At 39.2% G+C, this 21,865-nt stretch overlaps 1 protein-coding gene across 1 annotated transcript; it reads right to left on the bottom strand.

Annotated features, from left to right (window-relative positions):
* Window positions 1-18,080: 18,080 nt before the first annotated feature.
* Window positions 18,081-19,683, bottom strand: LOC141607426 (uncharacterized). Its single transcript, XM_074426776.1, has 3 exons — window positions 19,082-19,683; window positions 18,622-18,883; window positions 18,081-18,281 (listed from the first exon to the last, which is right to left on the bottom strand). Exons 1-3 carry the CDS (start codon window positions 19,681-19,683, stop codon window positions 18,081-18,083), a joined length of 1,065 nt encoding a protein of 354 aa, XP_074282877.1.
* Between the last annotated feature and the right edge of the window lie 2,182 nt (window positions 19,684-21,865).

Below are 21,865 nucleotides of genomic sequence, written 5' to 3' on the forward strand. Positions count from 1 at the left end.
AAAGATTGATGAGATATATAGAACTGTTGTTGGAATGAGAAGCATGATGCATTTTTACTATGTGGCGTTTAATAACATGATAGAGTTATTTCGTTGATCGTATGAAGAGTTGTGTAGCATTATATGCTTAGTTATGATATAATGTTGGGATTTATAAAGTTGTTTATAATGTTGGAATATGATATAACATGCGGGTAGCGTTTTTGAGTTAGCATGACTCGATCGAGTGGGACTGACTTGATCGGGTGGATATTTGACGATTTTGAATCCAGAATCGTGTTTTTGGGCACTCGATCGAGTACCTCGGGCACTCGATCGAGTAGGGGGTCACTCGATCGAGTAGCCGGGCTACTCGGTCGAGTATGTTAGAGGTCAGAAGGTCTGTTTTGGAGTGCCGAGTCGGGGCACTCGATCGAGTATGATGGGCACTCGATCGAGTAGCCAGCTACTTGATCGAGTAGGTTAGGGAACTCGATCGAGTATGTCCTGGGCAGCTTGCTTTCGTGTTTTGAGGTTTTGGTACGTATGTTTATATCCACCCCTTTTCTGATATAGTTTCAAGATGCCGCCCAAGAAGAATGCTTTGTATGCGAGAGCTGAGCTTATGAACATAGATGATATCGTTAAGATGTTGGAGCATCAGGATGCTCTTACGGAGGCTTTAAAGACGGTGGGAAAGGATAAGGATAAGGATAAGGAGAAGGAGGTTGATCACTCTAAAATCAGCCTCTATATAGCGAGGTTTAACCCGAAAGAGTACAAGGGGGTTGGGGAGCCTAACCTTCTTGATAACTGGCATAGAGAGATGGAGAACATACTAGATTTGGTTCACTGTCCTGATGAGATGAGAGTAGAACAAGCTGCGTTCTACCTGAGGGAAGCAGCTGGCAAGTGGTGGGATACGGTGAAAGTGAGTGCTAAGGAGTTGTATGCGAACCAAGGTTTACCTGCTATACCTCGGGAAGAGTTTCGTAAGGCTATGAGAAAAGAGTTCGTACCGGAGCATGTGAGGAGTAAGTTGAGAGAGGATTTCGATGGGTTTAAGATGACATCTGACATGTCTATGGCCGAGTACTACAGGCAGTTTAATGAGAAGTATAGGTATGCTAAGGATATGGGTTTGAGTGAGGAGAACCTGGCGCTGAGGTTTGAGAGGGGTTTGACCCCTAAGATCATGGATAAGTTACCCGTGGGAATCCTTACTGACGTTAAGGAAGCTTATGAGAGAGCTGGAAGAGCTGAGAGGTTAGTAGAGATGGATCAGGAGAGAGTGGGTGTTGAGAAAAGAAAGTCTGAGAGTGAGGGTGGTGGCCAATCTAGTCACAAGAAAGGCAACCACAATCAAACTAGAGGGTTTTCCTCTAGGTCAGGGTTCAGTGCTGGGGCTTCCTTTGGGCGTGGCCGGGGAAGTATTAGTGGTAGTTGGGGAATGACCTGCTATAGTTGTGGTGGTGTAGGCCACAAGAGACATGAGTGCACAAGTGCACCTGGAACTTTCCAGAGACCTGTGCAGAGCTATGCGAGCAATAGACCGACTGGATCATGGGTAAACCGGGGAAGTCAGAGCTATCAGAGTGGAGGTAACCGCAACGGCGGTAATTCTTATCAGAAACCACCGACAAACAACAACAACAATCAAGGGTCGGGTGCTAAGCCGACCACATCAGCCAACACTGTCCAGGGAGGTGGACAGAAGACCAGTGGAAAACTGTTCATGATGGAGAAGAAAGCAGCTGAAGATGATGCACACGTTATCACTGGTACTTTTCTTGTTAATGGTATTCATACCTTCGTTTTGTTTGATTCGGGGGCGTCTCAGTCGTTTGTATCTTCGATCATGTTAAACGGTTGAGTTTGAGGGTATATGAGTCTGTTAGTGAGGAAGTTTTTATACCTTCGGGTGAGTCTGTATCATGTGGGAGGTTATATAGGGATGCACCTATGATAGTTGGGCAAGTTGATCTACCTCTAGACTTGCTAGAGTTTCCTTTTAACGGTTTTGAGATGATAGTTGGGATGGATTGGTTGGGAAAGTATAAAGCTAAGATAGACTGTCATCAAAAGAAAGTGTCTTTAAGAGGTCCTAAGGGTGTTAGTGTGTCTTATCGTGGGTTTCTGGTCAAACCCAAAGTTAAGTTGATTGCAGCTGTTACTTTGAAGTCTTATCTGAGGAAGGGATGTCCTTTGATCTTGTGCCATGTGAGAGATGACCGAATAGAGAGTCCGACAGTTGATCAGATACCAGTGGTGGGAGAGTTTGAGGATGTGTTTCCGGAGGAGATTCCGGGGTTGCCACCGAAGAGAGAGATAGATTTCACAGTTGAGTTGAAACCGGGGACGGGGCCAATCTCTAAGGCACCGTACCGGATGGGTCCTAAGGAGATGGAGGAGCTTAGGAAGCAGTTAGATGATCTGGTAGAGAAGAGATACATTAGACCAAGTGTATCGCCGTGGGGAGCACCAGTCCTTTTTGTGAAGAAGAAAGATGGGAGTTTGAGGTTGTGCATAGACTATAGAGAGCTGAACCGAGTGACAGTGAAGAACAAGTATCCTTTGCCAAGGATAGATGACTTTTTTGATCAGTTGAGTGGTGCATCAGTCTTTTCCAAGATTGATTTGAGGTCGGGGTACCATCAGGTGAAGATTAGAGAGATGGACATACCAAAGACAGCTTTTACGTCGAGGTATGGCCATTATGAGTATGTGGTGATGCCGTTTGGGTTATCTAATGCACCGGCAGTGTTTATGGATTTGATGAATAGGATCTTCAGACAGTTTTTGGATAAGTTTGTAGTGGTGTTTATCGATGACATCTTAGTCTACTCCAAGACTAAGGAGGAGCATCTGAGGATTGTGTTGCAGACTCTGAGGGAGCATGAGTTATATGCTAAGCTGTCCAAGTGCGAGTTCTGGTTAGAGAAAGTTGCTTTTCTGGGGCATGTGATATCTAAGGAGGGAGTAGCTGTGGACCCGGCGAAGATTGAGGCAGTGACAAAGTGAGAAGCACCAAAAAATGTTGCTGAGATCAGGAGTTTTCTGGGTTTAGCGGGGTACTACAGACGGTTTGTGAAAGATTTCTCCAAGATAGCTAGACCTATGACAACGTTGATGAGAAAAGAGAACAAGTTTCGTTGGGATGAGTGTTGTGAGACGGCGTTCCAAAAATTAAAGGAGCGTTTGACCACAGCTCCTATCTTAGCATTGCCTGAAGGGATCGAGAACTTTGAGGTTTATACAGATGCCTCAAAGAATGGGTTGGGATGTGTGTTGATGCAGAACGGTAAGGTGATTGCCTATGCTTCTAGGCAATTGAAGCCTTATGAGGAGAACTACCCTACTCATGATCTGGAGTTGGGTGCAGTGGTGTTTGCTCTCAAGATATGGAGACATTACCTTTATGGAGCAATCTTTAAGGTATTTTCTGATCACAAGAGTCTCAAGTACATTTTCACTCAAAAGGAGTTGAACATGAGACAGAGGAGGTGGATGGAGCTGATTGGCGATTATAACATGGAAATTATCTACCATGAAGGGAAGGCCAATGTTGTTGCAGATGCTTTGAGTAGGAAGAGTGTACATTCTTTGTGTACAGCTCTATCTTTGATGAGGTTGAGAGATGAGGTAGCGAAGTTTGGTATACATATGATGCAGAGAGGAGATGCTGTGGGAGATTTGACAAAGATGCGGCTGATCTTTATGAGGATATTCGTGGTAAACAGGCTTTGGATCCTAAGATGGTTGAGTGGAGAGCTGGAGTAGAGAAAGGGACAGTGTCTCGATTCTCCATTCATACAGATGGTAGTTTGAGGTTCGATGGTAGGTGGTGTGTCCCTAATGATGAGGAGCTGAAAAAGATAATCATGACGGAGGCACATTGTACACCATATTCAGTACATCCAGGTGGTGACAAGCTATACAAGGATTTGAAGAACACGTTTTGGTGGCCTGGGATGAAGAAAGAGAGAGCTGAGTTTGTGGCCCGTTGTTTGACATGCCAGAGAGTTAAAGGGCAACAACGACGACCACAAGGTAAGATTCAGTCTTTAACGGTACCTGAGTGGAAGTGGGAGTCCATTTCTATGGATTTTATCGTGGGTTTGCCAAAGAGTCAACAGGGTAACAACATGATTTGGGTAATAGTGGATCGACTGACAAAGTCAGCTCACTTTGTTCCAATGAAAGATACATGGACTAAAGCACAATTGGCTATGGCCTATCGAAAGAACGTGCTTAAGTTACATGGAGTCCCTAAGGACATAGTGTCTGACAGAGATGCGAGATTTATATCAAGGTTTTGGAAAGAGTTGCAGGAATCGTTGGGAACAACTTTGAAGATGAGTACAACATTTCATCCTGCGACAGACGGACAGACAGAGAGAACGATCAAAACTCTTGAGGATATGTTACGAGCTTGTGTGATGGACTTTGGTGGTAGCTGGGAACAGAGGTTGGATTTGATAGAGTTTTCTTACAACAACAGCTACCACACTAGTATTGGTATGGCACCGTTTGAGGCTTTGTATGGGAGGAGATGTAGGAGTCCGATTTATTGGGACGATAGTGCTGAGGCAGTGGTTTTAGGACCAGAGATGGTACATGAGATGGTTGAACAGATTAAGATGATCAGGGAACGGATGAGAGCAGCTCAGGATAGGCAAAAGAGTTATGCAGATCTACATCGCCGAGATATAGAGTTTCAGGTTGGGGACAAGGTTCTTCTGAAAGTGTCTCCTATGCGTGGGGTAATGAGATTTGGGAAGAAAGGCAAGTTGAGTCAGAAGTTTATCGGGCCTTATGAGATCTTAGAGCGAGTTAGGGAAGTTGCATATCGTCTGGCTTTACCAGCTGCGTTAGAGAGAGTGCATAATGTATTTCATGTATCGCAGCTGCGGAAGTATGTGAGTGATCCGTCACATGTGTTAGAGGCAGAGAGCTTAGAGCTAGATGAGTCCTTATCATATCTTGAGGTGCCTAAGCAGATTCTTGACCGAAAGGTTAGGAAGACTAGGAGTGGTGAGACAGTTTTGCTTAAGATCCTTTGGTCTAACCACGAGACCGAGGAAGCTACATGGGAGCCAGAGGAGGTCATGAAAGAGCGTTACCCTTTCCTTTTTGATCAGGTATGTATGGTTACGAGGACGTAACCTTGTTTCTTTTAGGGGGGTAGGAGATGATCGCGAAGAGTTTTTAAGAGTTTTTGTACCTTTTTTTATGTTGTGTCGGTATGGTTGTCGGGATGAGTTTGGGTTAGTAACATGTTTTATGTTGAGTTTTGTTTTGGTTGTTGAGTCGGGAGTATTGTGGGTGTATCTTTGTTTTGTGGTGGTTTGAACTTCGGGGACGAAGTTCTTTTTAAGGAGGGAAGACTGTAATACTCCGTATTTATGAGTCTCTGGGTACTCTATCGAGTAGGCCTTACTCTGTCGAGTAAGGGTGAATTGCGTTTTATAAACGTTTCTGACATGTTGGGTACTCGATCGAGTAACGTGGGTACTCGATCGAGTAAGGGGGCACTCGATCGAGTACCTTAGCTACTCGATCGAGTAGCCGGTTTATGGGGAGTTATTTCTCGGGTTTTGTTAATTATGCGATTAAGGTATATAATCTTTTCCGTCATTGTTCTAAACACTTTTCAAAAACCTAAATTACTGTCAAGAGAGAAAGTAAAGTACGTTCTTCACTTTAATCGCATTGTTAGCAAATCCCGGAGTTTGGAAGGTCGGATTTCATCGTTCGTTATACCGTTGAGATCCTTGCGTCGAGGGTAAGACCTATGTACCGTTTTTATAGTATTTCCTTTAAGTTGTTTAAACCCTAATATGGGGATTTGGGGGTTTTGTGTAGATTGTGATTTGGTAGTGTTTATGTGTTTGTATGATAGGAGGAGGTTTTGCAGAAGAGGCTTTTTGATACAGCTGTTGAGACCGTCTGATAGTTGTGCTTTCCAGGTAGGATTTCCTACTCAGTATTAGTCCCATAATGTGATGTTGATGTGTTGTGGTTGATTGAATAATATAGTAATTGTATTGTGACGGTTGTGATTGTGATTGTTTGTCTCTGGTTCTCGAGAAGCGTTCTCGGCTGAGTGGAGTCACTTGCGGGAGTGGCTTCACGCCCTAGTTTTGCCCTTCGTGGAACCCGCCACGGAAGGGGATGTGCACATTAATGGACAGGGTTATCGCTCATTATGAGGAGCGGGAATTTGGTGGGTACGGCTGCGGTCGCCCACTGGCAAGGCTGGTCCAGTGGACAGTCGGTGATTGAGATTGGTGGGACTGATGTGATTGTGTGTGTGACGGTGTGAGATATCTGTTTATCGTATTGTTGATATATATAGATTGTGTGATTAGTACTGACCCCGTGTTGTTGTTTGTAAAACCTGCGGTGATCCATTCGGGGATGGTGAGCAGTAATTGAGCAGGTTTGAGTTGAGTCACATGGGATTGCTGGGATTACCACTGTCAGATGATAGAAGTCTTCCGTTGTAGCTTAGTCGTTTAATAAACTTTACATTTAGTTGGTTAGACAGTTGGTTTGAGAACTTGTACCCTTATTTTGGGATTTGGCTTGATTTGTACTTTTCACTAAAGTTATACTATTAAATGTTGTTTCGTTATTGTCTTATGATTATCATGCCTCGGGTAATCGAGATGGTAGTATCCTTATACCTGAGTGGTCCTGGTAAGGCACTTGGAGTATGAGGGTGTTACAGTGGACAAAGCCATGGTTTGCTCCTCTAATTTAGCCATAATAGACCCCATAAACGCATTCAACTTTGCTTCCATAGCCGCCATTCCAACCTCATTGACACCCTTATCATTACCTTTCGAAAATACCAACTCGGGTCCTTTAAAACCGAGCCCCATCAATTTCATAGCACGGTCACACATACCGTCCTTAGTACTCACACCATTATTTTCCCGGCTCACAACCCGCTTAATTTCCAACAATCTCGGAATCCACATACCATAAGGGAGATCAAGAGTAGTACAATACTTCTCTTTAGTGACAATAATGCTAGTTTGAACAATCAGATTAAACACAAGACTAGCCAAACTCACTTTCCGACCTTCTAACCACAAATACAAGATAATAGCTTCATAGCTTGACACCTTATCTCGTCCTCCCCTTCTCGGAACGATTGTGTTCCATAAAAAGTTCAAAAAGAACTTGAGTTTGGGGGAGAGAGGGCGAACCAAGATGTTGCTATTTTCGGAAGCAACCTCATCGAAATACCTCTTAATAATAAATTGTTGATCATCACCCATATTAGACCATTCTTGACTCGGGTTAATCTCGGTTCCGTCATGAGGAACCTTGAAAGCAGAGAAAAAATCAGCAATGGTGACATTGATGTCAACACCATTAACGACTGCATGCAACACTCCCCCTTTAACTTTCACCAAATCAAAAAACTGAACAATCTCAATCGGGTAAGTAGGACCCGAGAACCGACTAACATCATTCCACCTTTGGAAATCAAGAAAATCCACAAAGAATTTTAAAGATGGAATTTGAGACAACCAAGATTTAGGATAATACATTCCACCATGAATAGAGTATTGTAAAACCCGAGACACCAAGATGCTTTCGCTCTTTGTCATGCAAACACGGTTTAAACTGGCTTTAGTTGTGCTCTTTGAAGGCTCTCGAAACAGAGTCCTCGAAATCCCGTCCCTAATAACAACCTCGGGTTCACTATATTCTTCAACATCTTCTACTGCAACCTTATTCTTCCCCTTATTTAGCCGTCTTCGTTTTCCCTCGGAGACCGACTCATCCCGGCCATGAAACAAGGAAGAAGGTGATGATGGATGTTGGGTTGTTGGAGTGAAAGTAGAGGAATTAGGTTGATGGGATGATGGTGGTTGTGGTTGATTGCATGGTCGTGGTTGGTGTTGGTTTCGGGTGGAGGAATGGGTGTTTGCATGTGGATGGGACATGGTTGAGAGATGAATAATAATGATGATGGAGATGGAGTGTTAATTTGGTAAAGTTCAAAGCAAAGTCAAGTGGGATATTGACCTATGTACACGGTTGGGGGTAGATATAGGAGGGAATCTAGGGTAGATTTTAGAGTAGGGATAGGTTTAGGTGTTTACACAAATTAGGAAAGTAATTTGATAAAAGATTTTGTATAGATATGGAACACAAAGGTTTAAAAAGAATATGACAAATATGACGCATAAGAGATTTTTGGACGAGATTTGGCATAAAGGAATTGTGGAAAAGATTTTTGATAGAATTTGGTAAATAAGAGATTTGGTGTATCTTAAATTGTTCAGAGAATAAGTTTGTATGGACCATAAAGACTTAAATACAAACAGAATATATACGATAAATAAATTTCTATAAAACGTAAATATTCATGCAACGAAATATACGGACACAGTCATACAATCTTATCTTATACTAATCAATCATTGAGAGTTTAAACATTTATAGAAGCTTAGGTGCCACCAATTAAACCAATTTCCAACCGTAAAGTGTCAAAACGTCCTCTAGCTAAAGATTTTGTCAAAATGTCTGCCCATTGTTTCTCAGTATTACAAAATTCGAGTTTTATATTCCCCCTTTCAACCTTGTCACGTATAAAATGGTGTCTAATTTCAATGTGCTTAGTACGCGAGTGCTGCGCAGGGTTTTTGGAAATAATAATGGCACTCGTATTAATGCATAAAATAGGAATACAACCTACGTTAACACCATAATCGCATAATTCTGGCTTAAGCCATAATAATTGAGTACATACCAGTCTTGCTGCAATATATTCGACTTCTGCTGTTGAAAGGGCAACTGAATTCTACTTCTTTAAACCCCAAGTAATAATGCAAGGTCCAACAAATGTGGTAGCACCTGACATACTTTTCATGTCTAGTGAGCATCCCGCGTAGTCGGCATCTGAATATCCGACAAGATCGAAATAGCATTCCATAGGATACCATAGATAGAGTTTGGACGTCCCAATAAGATATCGTAAGATTCTTTTTACGGCCGTCATATGCGATTCTTTGGGAGATGATTGATATCTCACACAAACACATACACTCAACATGATATCCGGTCTACTTGCAGTTAAATATAGCAATGACCCAATCATTCCTCAGTAAGTTATTTCATCAACTGACTTACCGTCTTCATCTAAAATCAATTTCTTGTCTGCGACCATTGGAATAGATATAGCATGTGAATTTTCCATTCCGAACTTTCTAATTAACTCCTTAATATATTTCTGTTGATGAATCTTGATGCCTTCCTCAGTTTGTTGAATTTGTAGACCTAAGAAGAATTTCAATTCTCCCATCATACTCATCTCAAACTCAGAAGTCATCAACTCAGAAAAATACTTGCATAGGTTACGGTTAGTTGACCCCAAAATAATATCGTCAACATAGACTTGAACAACCAAGAGATCAGATTCCTCGGTTTTTAGGAATAATGTCTTATCTACAGGTCCTCTCTTAAATCCACTGTCAAGTAGAAATTTCGATAATCTGTCATACCAGGCCCTTGGTGCTTGCTTCAATCCATACAAAGCCTTGTCTAACTTGAAGACATGGTCTTCAAATTTGTTATCCTTAAATCCCAGAGGTTGTTCTACGAAAACTTCTTCTTGTAGATACCCATTTAGAAACGCTGTCTTGACGTCCATTTGGAAGAGTTTCATTCCTTTATGAGTTGCGAAAGCTATCAGGAGTCTAATAGCTTCAAGATGAGCCACAGGTGCAAAGGTCTCGTCATAATTTATTCCTTCTTGTTGATTATAACCTTGTACCACCAATCTTGCCTTATTTCGAACTATGACCCCGGCATCATCTAATTTATTTCTAAACACCCACCTGGTTCCAATTACAGATCGATCCTTGGGTCTAGGAACTAAGTGCCAAACTTTGTTCCGTTTGAATTGTTGAAACTCTTATTGCATAGCAATAATCCAATCTGATTCCGCGAGAGCTTTCTTGATATTCGTTGGTTCGATTGTTGATAAAAACGAATAGAAGGAGTAGAAATTGTTCAAGGATCGTCGCGCTTGAACACCCTTATTAATATTGCCAAGAATGCTTTCCAAAGGGTGTGAACTCTTATACATCCATTTTGTTGAAGTACTTGGTTCTTCGGCATTTGAACTCGATCTAACTTTATTTGACTCAGAGTTTAGGGATGTTCCCCCTGAATCCAATCCTAGTGTTGTAGTAGAGTCAGGTATAACTTCAAACTCATTACCTTGATTTGGATTCAATGTTATAGTAACATCATCTATAACATTGGATTGAGGATCCTTATCTTGAGACAAAGTTATAGTATCATCAACTATAACTTTAGTTTTATTCTTTTTGTCCTTTGAAGAATGATCTAACTCATCATTTGTTCCTTCAATCTCATTATCCTCAGTTTCCAATTCTGGAGGATCATTTCTGGAAAGACGAAAGTCAGGTTCATCCATGTCTTCTTCCTCATCCTGTAAGGGCTTATCAAAAACATTATCTTCATCAAAAATAACATGAATACTTTCTTCAATACAAAGTGTTCTTTTATTGAAGACCTTATAAGCCTTGCTATGATTCGTATAACCTATAAAAATAGCCTCATCACTTCTAGGGTCAAACTTACTTAACCTATTCTTACCATTTTTATGAACAAAACACTTACTCCCAAAATAACGAAGATGGGAGATATTAGGTTTACGACCTCTTAGAAGTTCATAAGGGGTTTTCTTTAGGATAGGTCTTATCATAGCACAGTTATGAATATAACATGAAGTACTAATGACTTCAGCCCAAAAATTACGAGGTAGACCACTACATAAAAGTATTGTACGAGCCATATCTTCTAGTGTTCTATTCATACGTTCAATCACACCATTTTGTTGAGGAGTTCGTGGTGCAGAAACGTTATGTCCTACACTATTAACTCTACAATATTCAATAAAGGCTTGATTATCAAATTCGGTGGCATGATCCGTACGAATAGAGATAAGGTAAGTCTTAGATTTATTTTGAACAAGTTTCATAAGACAAACAAACTCATCAAAAGTCTCATCTTTTGAATGAAGAAAGATAGGCCAAACATACCTTGAGTAGTCATCTACGAGGACAAAGACATACCTGGATCCTCCTCTACTCCTTACCTTCACGGGACCACATAAGTTCATGTGTATCAATTCCAAGGCTTGATTCGTATTTACCACTATTTTAGGTTTGAATGATGACCTTACATGCTTGCAACGAGCACAAGTGTCACACATCTTCTCTTGATCGAACCTGATTTTATGTAGTCCTTCAACCAAGTCCCATCTCTTGAGTTTATTTAAATAGGTGAACTAATGTGACCAAAACGTTTGTGCCACAAATAAGGATCATCAAGTGTTACTTTCATGCACGAAAAGGAGTTAGTAGGCACAACATTTAATCAACCATATACACATTTCTATGGCCTTCAAGAATAACATTACTTGTACCTTCAATTATAATGCGACAAACATCTGCATGAAATACAACCTTGTTACCTTTGTCGAATAGTTGAGATATGCTATGTAGATTGTGCTTGAGACCATCTACTAGATAAATATCACTGATTGCATGGGAATCAGAGATCCCAATTTTGCCCACACCAATCACTTTACCCTTCTTGTTGTCGCCAAAAGTCACCTTTCCTCCATTGAAAGGTTTGAGTGAAAGAAACAAATTCTCATCTCCAGTCATGTATCTTGAGCAACCACTGTCAAGATACCATTGGTTGTTTTCTTTCACTATAAGCTGCACAAGGATTAGATACAGTTTTTAGGTACCCAAGCTAAGTTGGGTCCTTTACGGTTAGTTACTCTATATACCATATCCTTTCGTACCCAAACTTGTCTAATACACGTATTTTTAAACCTTGGGTAGTTTCGTTTAGGAGGAGTTCTAGGTCTAGGGGACTCCCTGGGTCTCATATATCTATTCTCCTTGTGTTTAGGTTTATTTTGTTTAGGCTGACAAGAAGTTTGTGAAGTGCTAGGTTTTTTGATCTAATCAAAAGTCATGTCGTAGAACCAACGAAAGTTATTATTCCTCTCTTCGTTAGGTTCATCTATGGGGGATTCATCATCCTTGACTATTGTGTCAACCGTTTTAACAAATTCGACATTTTTTCGTATATCATGTACACGTTTAACACAATTGTCTTGGATGTGACCCGTATGACCACAATAATTGCAAATCAGATATTCGGGAAGATCAACATATTTTCTTTTTCTGAAATCATGATCAGAAGGTGTTGATTTGCATTTAGAGTGATCTCTACGGCTGTAGAACTCATGTCCTAAACCCATCTTCATATTATTGTCAGATTGTTCTGTTAGGAAGTTTAGGACTTTTGTGATACCTTCCCACTTATCATGGACTTTCCAAGCATGTAAAAGTAAGTCCTTCAGGGTTATAATCTCTTCAAGACATTTCGTGTGATATATGTCATTATCCTTCTTGAAGTTGTCACGAAAGTCTTGAAACCTTTTGTTAAGAATCAATACAACATCCGAATGTTGTTTCTTAATATTGATCATGTCAGTTTTAGATTCTTTCAATTGCTTTGTGAGAGAATATATTTCTTTCTTTTAGTCTAAGATCACGACTTCATTAGATGTGACTTTAGACTCTAAAAGTACTTTGGCTTTTCTAAGTTCTAAAGTTATAGCTTTATTAGCTATAAGTTTGGCTTGAAGGTGCTTAATATTAAGCTTTAGGTGTGAGGTTATAGCTTCATTAGCTATAACTTTAAACTCTAGTTCCTTCTTCTCAGCATTAGCACTATCTAATGTTGTGGCTTTATCAGCCGTAACTTTAGATTTCAACTTCTTAGCTTTTGCCTTTAAAATATGATTCTCCTGAGCAATATCAAGAATCTGTTCTTTTAGATCCTTTAGTTCTATATCCTGTTCATGACATTTGTCGAAGGATTGCTCAAAAAATTCAATTAGGGCATTTCTAGATAGTTTCTTAACGCGCTTTTTGAGTTCAAGATAACTAACCTCATCATCGTCGTCTTCATATGATTCTCCTAGAAAGTAGTAATTTGAGTGAGAATCCGTGCTATCATTGTCGCTATCAGAGATTAGGTCAAGACTGACGCTGCTGAGACAAAGATTTGCTACTTCGTCATCTTCAGAACCTTCATCATCTTCTGAGTCAAGATCTCCCCAACACGAAGCCATCATTACTTGTTTGAATTCCTTCTTTGTCTTCTCACGTTTTGTCTTGTCTTTAATTTTCTCCCATGTGGGACAATACTTGATCATATAATCAGATTCTCCACACTTGAAGCAATCTCTGTTGGCAAATGACGATTTAGACTCTATTGCTTTCTTATTGAAAGAGTTGTTGTTATTAGCAGAAGATTTTGTTTGCTTGTTTCGAAAGATTCTATTTTTAAAACGACGAGCAAACAATACGGTCTCATCCTCTATGTCGGAGCTGACATTCTCACTTGCCAAAGCCATGTTTTTACCTCTACTCGGTTCTGCTTCATCAACATTTAGAGTGAGTTCATGGGCCATGAGAGCACCAATGAGTTCTTGATAGGATAGGTTCGCAAGATCTCTCGATTCCTCCATTGCAGTGACCTTGGCGCGCCACTTTTTAGTTAAGCTCCTAAGAACCTTTCTTGGAATGCCCTAGGTATCGAATTTTCTTCCTAGGTTTTTCAATTTATTTATGATGCTTGAAAAATGTGCGGACATACTATCCAAGTACTCATTTGGCTCCATACTGAATAGCTCATATCTCTGTATTAACAGGTCTATGCGGTGCTTCCTAACAATGGAAGTACCTTCATAAGCTAGTTCAAGGCCGTCCCATATTTCCTTGTCCGCTGAGCAAGAAGAGAAGCGATCAAATTCTGTAATAGTCATGCCATTATTCAATAAGCTTATTGCTTTAGAATTATTTTCGGCCTTCTTGTAGTCAGCCTCGACATAATCCTCTTCCTTTTTCTCGTAGGTATTTGGAATCCATTTATCACGTGATAGATAGCGGAATATAAAATGATAAGATAAATAAAGATAGACAGATCAGCCTCTTTGCGGTTAGGCAATCAAGAGCGAGGCTCTGATACCAATTGAAGAGTCTATCAATAGCCGAAATACTCAGGGGGGGGGAGGTGAATTGAGAATTTAAGAACTTAGCCAACTTTTTCGATTGTAAGTAATTAATTATTTAAAGTTTATTGATTAAACTTTAACTAATCAACTAATTAACGAATCAAAACAAAGCATAAATAAAAACGAAACAAACGAAAGAGAAGAGAGACACACACGGTTTTTGAAGTGGTTTAGTTTCACAAATCGAAACCTAAGTCTACTATTCTCGATTAATAAATTTAGTACCTTTCTACGGATTACAAATTTACTAACCCAACTCGTACAACTAACCCTAGTTGTAACTCAAGTGAGTATCGTTAAATACTCGAGTGACTAACTTACGCTAATAAGAAAGCACTAATGATTCTACTAAAAGTTCACGTTAATGAACGAGTAAGAAATCAATTAAGTACTATTATCTTATAATGATAACGAAAGAACGAATGCACAAGTATAAAACACATGACCTTTTTCGAAAATAAACAAAATAATCAATTAAGCACTATTTATTTCTGAATACCCATCGAGTACCAATCACAGATCGATTGCTAGGTCGTGGCACTAAGTACCAGACTTTATTGCGTTCAAACTGTTGAAGCTCATCTTGCATAGCAACTATCCAGTCGGAATCTACAAGTGCTTCTTTAATGTTGGTAGGCTCTATGGTAGACAAAAATGAATAAAATGAACAAAAGTTATTTAAAGTTCTCCTTGTTTGAACTCCCTTTTTCAAACTTCCTAGGATACTCTCCATAGGATGAGAACTCTTATATCTCCACCTTTTGGAGTTCTCAGGCTCATTATCATCAGATGAACTCTCACCTTCCTCAAATGATTCGGAATCAATATTGGTTCCCTCTGAGTTCGACTCTGGGGTTGTAGCTGAAGTTGGTATAACTTTAGTTACTTCATCTTGATTTGTATTCAAAGTTATAACTTCATCAGTTATAACTTTGGTTTCCTCATTCTTGTTTTGAGAGGAGACATTAGTAAATTGTCTGAGCTCTCTTTTCAAGATCATTTGCGTATTTTTCGAGTTCATCAATGATTCCTTCAATAACTTCTTTATCATTTTCTGGTAAGTCATCCCTTGATAGGCAAAAGTCGTGATCATCCAAGTCTTCTTCATCATTATGTTAAGCTTGTTCAAACATATTATCTTCATCAAACACAACATGAAAACTTTCTTCTATGCACAGTGTTCTTTTATTAAAAACTTTATAAGCTTTGTTATGATTAGAATAACCAACAAACACAGCTTCGTCGCTTCGTGGATCAAACTTGCTTAGCTTGTTTTTTCCATTATTATGGACAAAACACTTACTGCCAAAGCAACGAAGATGCGCTATGTTAGGTTTTCTCCCTCTAAGGAGTTCATAGGGGGTCTTTTTAAGAATAGGTCTAATCATAGCTCTATTGTGCACATAGCATGCAGTGCTAATGGCTTAAGTCCAAAAGTTTCTAGGAAGGCCACTGTACAAAAGCATAGTGTGAGCCATATCCTCTAGTGTTCTATTCATACGTTCTACAACGCCATTTTGTTGTGGGGTTCGTGGTGCTGAAAAGTTATATCCTACACCATTCTCCCTACAATATTTTATAAATGCTTGATTATCAAATTCTGTGCCGTGATCAGTACGAACAGAAACTAGCTTATTATCATACTTGTTTTGGGCGAGCTTCATTAACACTACAAACTCATCGAAAGTTTCATCTTTAGTAAATAGAAAGATAGGCCAAACATACCTCGAGTAGTCGTCGACAAGGACGAACACGTACCTGGATCCACCACGGCTTCTCACTTTCATTGGTCCACATAAATCCATGTGTACACTACTACAAATCCAGGCAAATACAAGCCCCTTTAACAACGCTTATTCACGAAAATCACCATAAGACGTTGTAGAATGGATGGCGCGAATTTTACTAAACTTAATTACAACGGTTATGTGTTGATAACCGTTATTATAGGTTTTAACAACGGGTCAAACTTGCACAACCGTTGTTAATATAAAAACTAATAACAACAGTTTACTCTGTAATACATTATAACCATTGTTAATAATTTGGCGCAAAGTTAGTGAAAAGTAATTACAACGGTTATATATAAACCCATTGTTAATACTTTTTAACAACGGTTTTCTAAGGACCCGTTGTTAATATATTCTCTAATGACAACGGGTTTATGTGTAAAAACCGTTGTCAATACTTTCCATAATATAAACCACACAAACACAGATCAGCTACAGCCACAAACACAAACCTAACACAAACACAAACATACACAAACACAAACACACACTTTCTCATCGTCTCTTTCTCTCTTTCTCTCTTTCTCATCGTCGCTTTATCATCTCCGTCACTGTTGTTGTCATCGTCTCTTACATTCTCTAATTATCAGGTAAATATCTATCGCTTTATATGCATGGTTTTAGATTTTGTCATCTCCGTCATTATTTTCTTTCTCTAATTATTTTATTTGCATGTGTTTTTATCGATTATTATTGTTCTTTCTCTAAGTATTATTCGCTTAATTAGTTTTGTCACTGTTATTTTTCTGCGTTTATTACCTTGTAAAACAAATTAAATAAAATAAAACAAAGAAGAAGATGATGGAGAGGAATGCATAATAAACTTAATTAATTAATATATAAATACATAAAAAACGAATTACATTGCTAAAAATGCAATTCTTAGATATGCATAGAGAGTCTTATTCTCTTCTATGATATCCATCCTCTCCTCCTTTGCTATTTGGAGGTTTCGTTCCGCAGTTGCTATATCGTCATATAGCTGCATTATCTGCTGCTCTGTCAAGCCATTTTTTTTGGCGTCCTTGAGTGCGATCCGAGCTTCCTTAAGGTAGCTCCTGAACCTGCTCTCGATGTCCAGCAACCGGCGGATAAAACTCTTGTTGTACTCGGTCATAATGCATGTATTACGGATGGTATCATTCATTGTTGAAGGAAGTTTGGAGTTTGTTTTAAAGATTTAGGGTTTGGAGTTTGTTTTAAAGATTTAGGGTTTGGAGTTTAGAACGTGGAGATAGTGATATAATGGAATGGTTATTGAGATAATGCATGAATTTATACTTAGTAATGTGTCGTTTGAGTTGTTTTTTAATTAATATATATTTAGGAAATTGTGCCAAATCTTATAACCCTTCTCATTCCATATATTATTGTGTCCTTTCATATGCACGGATTTGGCAGTAATAATGCATATTATGCATCGGAATTGCATTAATAATGCATGCATCTAGTAATATATACTTTTTTTTAAATCAACAACAACGGTTTTTTAAAAAAAAACCTGTTGTCTTTAGTTATAACAACGGTTTTTTCTACTGTAACCATTGTTATAACTTTCCCACCAAAATTTAGTCACACTTTCCACAACGGTTTTTTCTACTTTAAACCGTTATTAATAGTTTTCACAACGGGTTACTTAGAAAAACTAACCGTTGTTAAAACCTTTAACAACGGACGCTTTAACAACGTCCGCTTTTTTATATAACAACGGTTTTTAACCGTTGTTATATCCTGTATCTGTAGTAGTGGTACCAGTTCTATTGGACGTTCTGTACTAACTACTCTTTTTGGTTTGAATGAAAATCTTACTTGTTTGCATCGGGCACATGAGTCACACATCTTCTCTTGCTCGAATTTAATTGATGGTTAACCCTCAACCAAATCCCACAATTTAAGTTTATATAAAATTGTTGGACTAATGTGTACAAACTTCTTGTGCCACAAGCATGAATCATCTAGGGTAGCTTTCATACACGTAAAGGAATCTGTAGTGAATGTATTCAAATCAATCATATACACATTCCTCGTACGTTGACTCTCAAGAATGACATTACTAGTACTTTCAATTATGATATGACAGACATTTGAGTGAAAAATAACTTTGTTTTCTTTGTCACATAATTGAGAGATACTTAGCAAGTTATGTTTAAGACCACTTACAGATAAACATTGTTAATTGTGTGTGTAGAAGATATACCAATTTTACCTATTCCGACGATCTTGCCCTTCTTGTTATCGCCAAAGGTAACTTTACCACCATCAAATGGGTCTGGTGAAAGAAAAAGATTTTTGTTGCCAGTCATGTGTCTCGAACATCCACTATCGAGATACCATTGATTAGTTTCTTTCACTATGATCTGCAAAAGAGTCAAATACAGCTTTTAGGTACCCAAGCTAAGTTGGGTCCTTTAATGTTAGTGACTCTGAATATTTGATCCTTCCTAACCCTTATTTGTTTTATAATTCTTTTGGTCTTGGCATAGGGTTGTCTAGGTCTTCTATGGTCATGAGGCACTCTAGGTTTTGGTGACTGCTTTTGATTCACATTTGGTTCAATATATTTTGAAGGTCTTGTTATGTAATCAAAAGCCATGTCATAAGACCATCTAAACTTATTATTTTTAATTTCCTCACGTTCAGGTTCTGGTTCAGATTCATCGACACTAGACACATCACACTCTAAGTTTGAGTTGTAACTTTAGATTTGAGCTTTTTGGCTTTAGCTTTCAGAAGTTGATTTTCCTCAGCAATATCTAAGATTTGTTCCTTAAGGTCTTTTAACTCTAAACTTTGTTCATGAGAATGATCAAGGGATTCTTCAAAATACTTAACTAAAGAGCTCTTAGAAAGTTTCTTAACTTGCTTTTTAAGTTCAAGATAACTAACCTCTTCTTCATCATCTGAATCTGAATCTCCAACAAGGCACATCTCAGTATTGGAGTATTCACTTTCATTGTCACTGTCAGAAATTAGGTCAAGACTAACATTGCTCAGACATACATTAGCAACTTCTTCTTCTTCTGACTCGTCGAGATCTCCCCAGCAATAAGCCATTATGACTTGTTTGAATTCCTTCTTGGTTTTGTCTCTTTGATTTTTGTCTTTAATTTTCTTCCAGGTGGAGTAATCTTTAATCATATGATCAGTATCCCCACACTTGAAGCAACCACGATTAGAAAAAGATCCTTTTGACTCAGTTGTTTTCTTGGAGGTTTTATTAGTGTTATTGTTAGGCGTTTTTCCTTGTTTGCGATTGAAAATTTTCTTTTTAAAACGCTTAGCAAATAACATTGTTTCATCCTCTAGATCGGAATCTTGTTTTTCACTAGTTTTAGCTTGCAAGGCCATTTTCTTACTGCTACTAGCTTCTGCGTCATCCACATCAAGAGTAATTTTGTAAGCCATAAGAGCTCCAATTAACTCTTGATAGGATAGTTCAGATAGATTCCTACATTCCTCGATTACTGTTACCTTAGGACGCCAACTTTTGGACAAGCTTCTAAGGATTTTTCTAGCAATTTCCTCGGAGTCAAAAGTTTTTCCTAGATTTTTCAACTCATTGATGATACTGGAGAAGCGAGTGGACATGCTGTCAAGCGTTTCATTTTGCTCCATGGAGAACGGTTCGTATTTTCGTATTAGTAATGCAATACGTTGTTTTTTAACAACAGTGGTCCCCTCATAGGCTAACTCCAGACCATCCCATATTTTCTTGGTAGATGAACAAGATGAGAATCGATCAAACTCGGTAGAAGTCATCCCGTTTTGCAACAGACTAATGGCTTTTGAGTTTTTCTCAGCTTTCTTATAATTTGCCACAACATAGTCCTCTTTCTTCTTTTATGTGGAAGTGTCAGTAGAAGATGCAAGCATGATCTTATTCGGTCCATTCTTAATAATGAGCCAGCACTCCCAATCGTGACCCTTGATGTAATGGGTCATCATGTTTTTCCATAAATCATAGTTCTTTCCATTGAATATGGGACACTTTAGGAATTTGGAATCCATTAAAACAAAAGTAAATGCAGCGGAAAATAAACAAATAAAAGGATAAAAGGATCAGACTCTCTGCTGTGAGGCAATCAAGAGCACGAGGCTCTGATACCAATTATAGAGTCTATTGATCGAATATGAAAGAGGGGGGTTGTAATACCCGCCCTTTTAGAGACCCTTTGACCAGTGTTGACTGACCTTGGGAGCGGGAATAGTTCTTAGAAGTGCGTGCCAAAACTATCTTGGGTTACGTGTTATGAGTGGTACTCGATAGAGTAGAGGCTACTCGATCGAGTAGCTAGGTTACTCGATCGAGTAGGGGGCCACTCGATCGAGTATGTTGGGTACTCGATCGAGTATCGAGTTTTCAGCGAGGGCTTTTAATCGCGTTTTGTTAAATCCGCAAATCATTTCCGCCACTTTCCTCCTATCCTTTGGTCGCCTCTTTCCCTTCCCTTCACCATAAAACCTCCATGGAAGCCTTTTTGAAGGTCCTTGTGCCTTAGGAGAGTGTCACTTGAGTCGGGTAGCGGTCTTTTGCCGGGTTTCTCTTTGTAGGTATGTCATAATCATCATCCGTATCCTCATCTTTTCAGTTAGGGTTTGCTTGATAGTAATAGATGATTGTATTGTGGTTATAGGCATTGCTTGTTTGCTGGATATGTTGTATGTCGGCATGGATTGGTTGCAGTTGCTAAAAGGTAGGTTCGCCTACTCAGTTTCTGTAGATGGTCTAGTATGTCGGTTGTTGTGGTTGTATTGTGATTGTTGAATATCGTAATTGTATTGTGACAGTTGTAATTGTGATTGTTGTCTCTGGTTCTCGAGATGCGTTCTCGGCTGAGTGGAGTCACTTGCGAGAGTGGCTTCACGCCCTAGTTTTGCCTTTCGTGGAACCCGCCACGAAAGGGGATGTGCACATTAATGGACAGGGTTATCGCTCGATATGATGAGCGGGGCTTAGGTGGGAAAGGCTGCGGTCCCCCACTGGCAGGGCTGGTCCAGTGGACAGTTAGTGACAGAGGTTGATTGGATTATTGTGATTGTGTGTGAGATTGATAGCGTCGTATTGTGTTGATAGTTGTAGTTGATTTTGTCGTATCTTATCTCAGTACTGACCTTGTGTGGTTGTTTTGTTTGTTATGTGTCTGCCGTGATCCCTTATGGTGAGCAGTCGGTCTTAGCAGGTGTTGATGTTGTTGATAGCTGGAGTCCGGGCAGAGATGAGTATTCACGAGATTCGATAGCTTTAGGGAGTAGTCTTTGAGTTGTATCTTTTATATCGTTGTTGGTTTTAATTCACTTGTATTATAACATAATAGTTCTTTTATCGACATTTGATTATTACTATCCTCGGGCTCACCGAGATGGTAATGCCCTTATATGCTAAGGAAGGCCTAGTTAAGGCTCCTCTGAATATGAGGGTGTTACAAAGTGGTATCAGAGCGACTATTTTGGAACCTGTAACGAATGAAAATAATGAACGTAGTGAGTCTAATAAAATGAACCTGGTGTATGTGTAATGGGAGCCCCAGCTGATGCTAGGTTTTGGGTGAGTAGGCGCCCTCATTTCAAAATCTTGGCCCCGTGATACTTAAGCCAGTCACATGGTACGGGAATGTGGAGTCCGTGTGTATATGTGTGATGTGTATGCTAATTGTGTCGGAGCTACTTGTAGTTGAGTCTTTGTTAGAATTAATAAGGATGTGATAGCTGTATTTGGGCCGTGCATGGTAATCGTTGGTAGAATTAGTGAGTAAAGGTGGTGTTAATGCGTGGGAATGTGAATGGGTGTGCTATAATGGAAGAGTGAACATGTTGGTGATTGCTATAAGTTGATGATGACGGTAGTCATATACGAGTTTATAAACCCTACTGTAATTACGATAATGATAGTTATAGAATTGTTGAGTTATAATATGAAACATAGCATATAGTAATGCGTTTA

This window comes from Silene latifolia, chromosome 10 (assembly GCF_048544455.1).
Source record: "Silene latifolia isolate original U9 population chromosome 10, ASM4854445v1, whole genome shotgun sequence".
Lineage (NCBI taxonomy): Eukaryota > Viridiplantae > Streptophyta > Magnoliopsida > Caryophyllales > Caryophyllaceae > Silene > Silene latifolia.

Bases quoted from the DNA above. Each gene is read 5' to 3' on its own strand.
- LOC141607426 (XM_074426776.1), bottom strand. From the start codon at position 19,683: ATGACTTCTACCGAGTTTGATCGATTCTCATCTTGTTCATCTACCAAG. The intron at 18,884-19,081 runs GTGTGGGGATAC...AATTTCTGACAG, and splicing joins TCTAATCGTGGTTGCTTCAA to TGACAATGAAAGTGAATACT. The intron at 18,282-18,621 runs GTTACAACTCAA...ACTCTTTTGCAG, and splicing joins CCAAAAAGCTCAAATCTAAA to ATCATAGTGAAAGAAACTAA.